General features: G+C 39.4%; 1 protein-coding gene across 1 annotated transcript in view; it reads left to right on the plus strand.

Moving 5' to 3' along the window:
- Positions 1-5,000, plus strand: part of LOC119574010 (anoctamin-7-like) — a 36,971-nt gene that overhangs the window by 23,517 nt on the left and 8,454 nt on the right. Inside the window, 5 exon segments of the mRNA XM_037921107.1 lie at positions 1,049-1,306; positions 2,397-2,617; positions 2,816-2,908; positions 3,206-3,308; positions 4,760-4,926. Coding sequence (XP_037777035.1) covers positions 1,049-1,306; positions 2,397-2,617; positions 2,816-2,908; positions 3,206-3,308; positions 4,760-4,926 — 842 coding nt within the window.

Genomic DNA, 5,000 nt, shown 5'->3' on the forward strand with positions numbered 1-5,000 from the left:
TATGCGCGAAAACCACGTCACAAAACACGCAGTCGGCATTTATTTCTATTGACACACCATTAACCTATTTAAGTCATCCACACTAATTAATTGATATCAACAAAATGTAAAGATTTTTCTTCATTTGGGAATATTAATGAAACAGTCTGGTGAATAATTTTCATTATGATTATCATTCACTACATCGCCTTAGGTATTCAACATAGTCATCTTATACCGTGACCTGTTTGATAATATATAAACATATTAAGGATCTAACATGTACATAAATACTGTCTGGGAGACGTAATCTTGGCTTATTTTTTGCACAATGAAAGTTTTCTTATTTTTAGTATTTACACATTCGAATTTAATCAACAACCCAACCGGCTATTTTTGGATATAAAGAATTAAAAAAAATTGTATCTGATATGTTCGCCTTTTTAATTAACAACATAATTAATGAAGTAGCATCAGATTAAAAAAAAAAAAAGGTTTTGCAATTTACAAACGACCTCTCCCATCCCCCTTCCCCCCCTTCACCGTTTGGCGTCTTGGAGGTGCAATAAGGGTGAAATTTGCCTCCTCCATCTCAGACAGATTTTCGCTGTCACTGTCTATTGAATTGCCAGTCTACTTTTTTCATTATGATTATTGTCTTCTTTGTTACTTGTGTTGTTGTTTAAGTATGTCTTACTGTTATACTCATCATTACTACTATTATCATAATAATAATGGTCATTATTAATATTATTATCGTTATTATTATTGTTATTATCTTTATCGTTCTCATTTTAACTATCACTAATCATTATCATTTTTACTATCCTTATTATTGGTATCATTGTCCTTGTTCATCATTATCATTATATATATATATATATATATATATATATATATATATATATATATATATATATATATATATATATATACATATGTGTGTGTGTGTGTGTGTGTGTGTGTGTGTGTGTGTGTGTGTGTGTGTGTGTGTGTGTGTGTGTGTGTGTGTGTGTGTATGTATTTATATTGGAATATTTAGCATACCAGACAAATCTCGACTCCACAGGCCTATACACGGGATGGCTGTTGCCGGCAGCGGTGGTCGGCCTCCTCGTATTCCTATACGGCGTCCTCACCATCAACTACAACACGCCTGCCAACGAGATCTGCAACGAGCGAGGCCAGTTCAAGATGTGCCCGCTCTGCAACGTGAGTTTTGGGTGCCAGTTTTGGGACCTGAACGATATCTGCTTCTACGCTCGGATATCCTACCTGTTCGATCACCCGGGCACCGTTTTCTATGCCATCTTCGTGTCCTTCTGGGGTAAGTTCGCTGTTTCGCCGCGTCAGCCTTCTGTATCTTATTGTGTGGAGGAGGACATTGAGAGGGTGTGTTTAATTATCTTGATATATTTTCAGGATACAATGTACACTTGGGGGGGGGGGGTGCAAAGGGACCGTTGATATAGATTCTGACTGTTACCTCAATCATGCAATAACTGTTGGAAATGGTATAAACAGTGTTAAGCGATATAGATAATCTGCTGGATGTTTAAGGGCCCACTTGGCTATATTTAACTGATGGCCTACAACAGGATTTTTTTTCTTTTTTTAGCGTATTTAATAAAACTATGGCAGTTCTACGTTAACTGATAATCTGAGCATGGCATTAGTGACAAGTAGGAGATCCAGAATCTCAAGGTTTCATATGAAAATTCATAGAAAATTACAAGCACATACAGTTCCAGTCGACATTATTTTATCACCAATTTTAGCACAATCATATTTACATTGTTGTTTATATATTCACACATTTCCGCATTTCGAATGGTAACACACGATATAACAGAGGCGCAATCATGAAGGGTCGAGGCGCCTTTGTGTTCCCGCTCGCATGTATGCAAGTGAAAATGTGTGTCCGTGTTTGTTCATTTCTCTATCTACATATTTTTCTAATTGTCAATGTTTCTATTTATCTGTCGATCCATATATATATATATATATATATATATATATATATATATATATATATTTATATATATATATATATATATATAGACTCAATATATATATATACATATATATGTGTGTGAGTGTGTGTGTGTGTGTGTATGTGTATGTGTGTGTGTGTGTGGTGTGTGTGTGTGTGTGTGTGTGTGTGTGTGTGTGTGTGTGTGTGTGTGTGTGTGTGTGTATATATATATATATATATATATATATATATATATATATGTATATATGAATATAGAGATAGAGATATATGAATAGATAGATAGATAGATATACATACATACATACATACATACATACATACATATATATATATATATATATATATATATATATATATATATATATATATATATATATATATATTTATTTATGAGCCCTTCCTGACGCCGAGCCTCCCGCAGCCGTGTCCTTCCTGGAGTACTGGAAGAGAAAGAGTGCCTCCCTCGCCCACCACTGGGACTGCCTGGACTTCCAGGAGGAGGAGGAGCGGCCGCGGCCCGAGTTCGCGGCCAAGGCTCCCCTGCAGGAGAGGAACCCCATCACGGGCGTGCGGGAGCCCTCCTTCCCCAAGTCCATCAGGACGAAGAGGATCATGGCGGGCGTCGGCCTCATCTTCATCATGGTGGGTCGTGACGTCGGTGTGCTGACCAAGAACGCTTTTTCGTAGATATATTTCATTTAGAAGGGATATTTATGATTTATAACTTAGAATCACGTCAGTGTACATTTGATAAGTGTACATTTGATATATTACTGATTTTTTTCCCACACGTTTTTTGCTCACGCTTTTTTTCACCGTTAATCCGTTTTCTTCCTGCAGATGAGTCTTGTGATTATCTTCATTGTAGCTGTTATCATTTATCGTGTATTGGTGTCTATTCCACTCTTCCGAAATGATACTCTCAGATCACAGGTCAGTTGATATTTCTTTTCGTTCTTTTTATATGTAATTCCAATGTTGCTTTTATTTTTATCTCTTTATATCTATCCGTGTCTTTGTCTATTCCAATGTCCTTTACTCCTCCGTGCGATAATTTACCTATTCAATCATTCCCCAGTCTCTCTTTAGAAAAATCAATTATATTTTTAACACCTGCAAGTCTGATTTACTCAAGTATAGCTGTATATTCCGTAAGATCGTACTCAGGCATGTAACGTAACTCCGATGCACGTTTCCAAGTTTTTCCTTACCGAACTTCCCCGTTTCCAGGCGCAAGCTATATCGTCTTTATCAGGCGCAGTCGTCAACTTCATCATCATCATGTGCATGGGACGAGTCTACGAGAAGCTGGCATACAGGCTCACCACCTGGGGTATGTACCTGAAAGATCTTGCTGTATAAAAGGGAAAAAAATATTGCGAAAGAATTTTGGTCAAATGACGATCGCAAGATAAACATCGCAACCGCTTTTATAACGGTATTTGATCCCAAAGTCCCTTAATGGAATAGCTTTTGGTGGTTGAGCGAGTGTTATCGAGTGTTACCATATTGGTGTGCTGGAGCCATATAGTATATGACCAAATAAGGCAAAAAAAAACGTTTCTGAGATCGGCGATGTGCGATTTTTTTAACGCTGGAAACTTAAAAAAGAAATTTAAAAAAGAAAAAATCTAAATTAAAAGCCTGGGGTGAGCTGAAGCGATTTTGATTAAACTGATTTAAACAATTCCCCTGAATTGCCCGGCAGCCTCCCTCAAGTCTCGTTCCTGTTGGTGCAACTTGCAACTTCTATACTAAGTTAGGCAAAGAAACAAAGAACTTTAACCCAGGACGTGAGTTTTTTTTATCTTCCTTGTTTGTCTCTTTCTCGGTGTCTTACTCGTTGGTTCATCGATAACTATAAAAAAGAAAGAAAAAGACTATCATGTCACGTTTTGATGTCCTTTTGTATGTTTTCTCTCTCTCTCTCTCTCTCTCTCTCTCTCTCTCTCTCTCTCTCTCTCTCTCTCTCTCTCTCTCTCTCTCTCTCTCTCTCTCTCTCTTTTTTTCTTTTCTCTTCATTTACGAAATAAACCAATCTTCGCTCGGTCATCAGAAATATTAATACACTTAACGTCAGACTAGAATTCGTAATTACGTGTCGATTTCACTGTTATTTTTCACCTGTGTGCCTGCTATCCCATGTGTGCTTATTCCCCTCTTTGCTAATTAAATTCCCTAAATTGTTTTGAGTGACACGCCCACACTCCGCTGCATAAACTTCTCCCTTGCCATTTTTATGTGACAAATACTTTCTATACCGACTTACAACTCGCTATCACATGTATATATATTCAGCACTACACAACAACGCACTTGCTATCTCAACCTCAGACACACATTCGGGTTTCAGCATCATAGCCACATACTGTCCCTACTCATCATCGCAACCACTCACTCACTCATTTTCTTATGTGCTCTCCATCACAACCACACATCATCCCACTCCAGATCACAACCACTCACTCACTCTCTCACAGGCTCACCATCACACCCACACACTCTCTAACTCACCACCACAACCGCAAGCAACCCACTCACCATCACAACCACAACCCATCCACTCACACCGTTAACACGTCCTCCTCACACCATCACTCACAACTCCTCTTCCTCCTCCTCGTCGTCGTCGTCCTCCTCCTCCTCCTCCTCCTCTTCCTCCTCCTCCTCTTCCTCCTCCTCCTCCTCCTCCTCCTCCTCCTCCTCCTCCTCCTCCTCCTCCTCCTCCTCCTCCTCCTCCTCCTCCTCCTCCTCCTCCTCCTAACCCGACCTCGTCCTCGACAGAGATGCACCGGACGCAGACGGAGTTCGAGGACAACTTCACCTTCAAAGTCTTCATATTCCAGTTCGTCAATTTCTATTCGTCCATCTTCTACATCGCCTTTTTCAAGGGTCGCTTCGTGGGCTTCCCGGGGCACTACCATCGCATCCTGGGCCTTCGCAACGAGGACGTGAGTGGCACTCGGCTTGCCGGCGGTCCTGATATCATTGTTATTGTTACTGTTGTTGTTATAGTTGTTGTTAT

The sequence above is a fragment of the Penaeus monodon genome, chromosome 6 (assembly GCF_015228065.2).
Source record: "Penaeus monodon isolate SGIC_2016 chromosome 6, NSTDA_Pmon_1, whole genome shotgun sequence".
NCBI classification, from domain to species: domain Eukaryota; kingdom Metazoa; phylum Arthropoda; class Malacostraca; order Decapoda; family Penaeidae; genus Penaeus; species Penaeus monodon.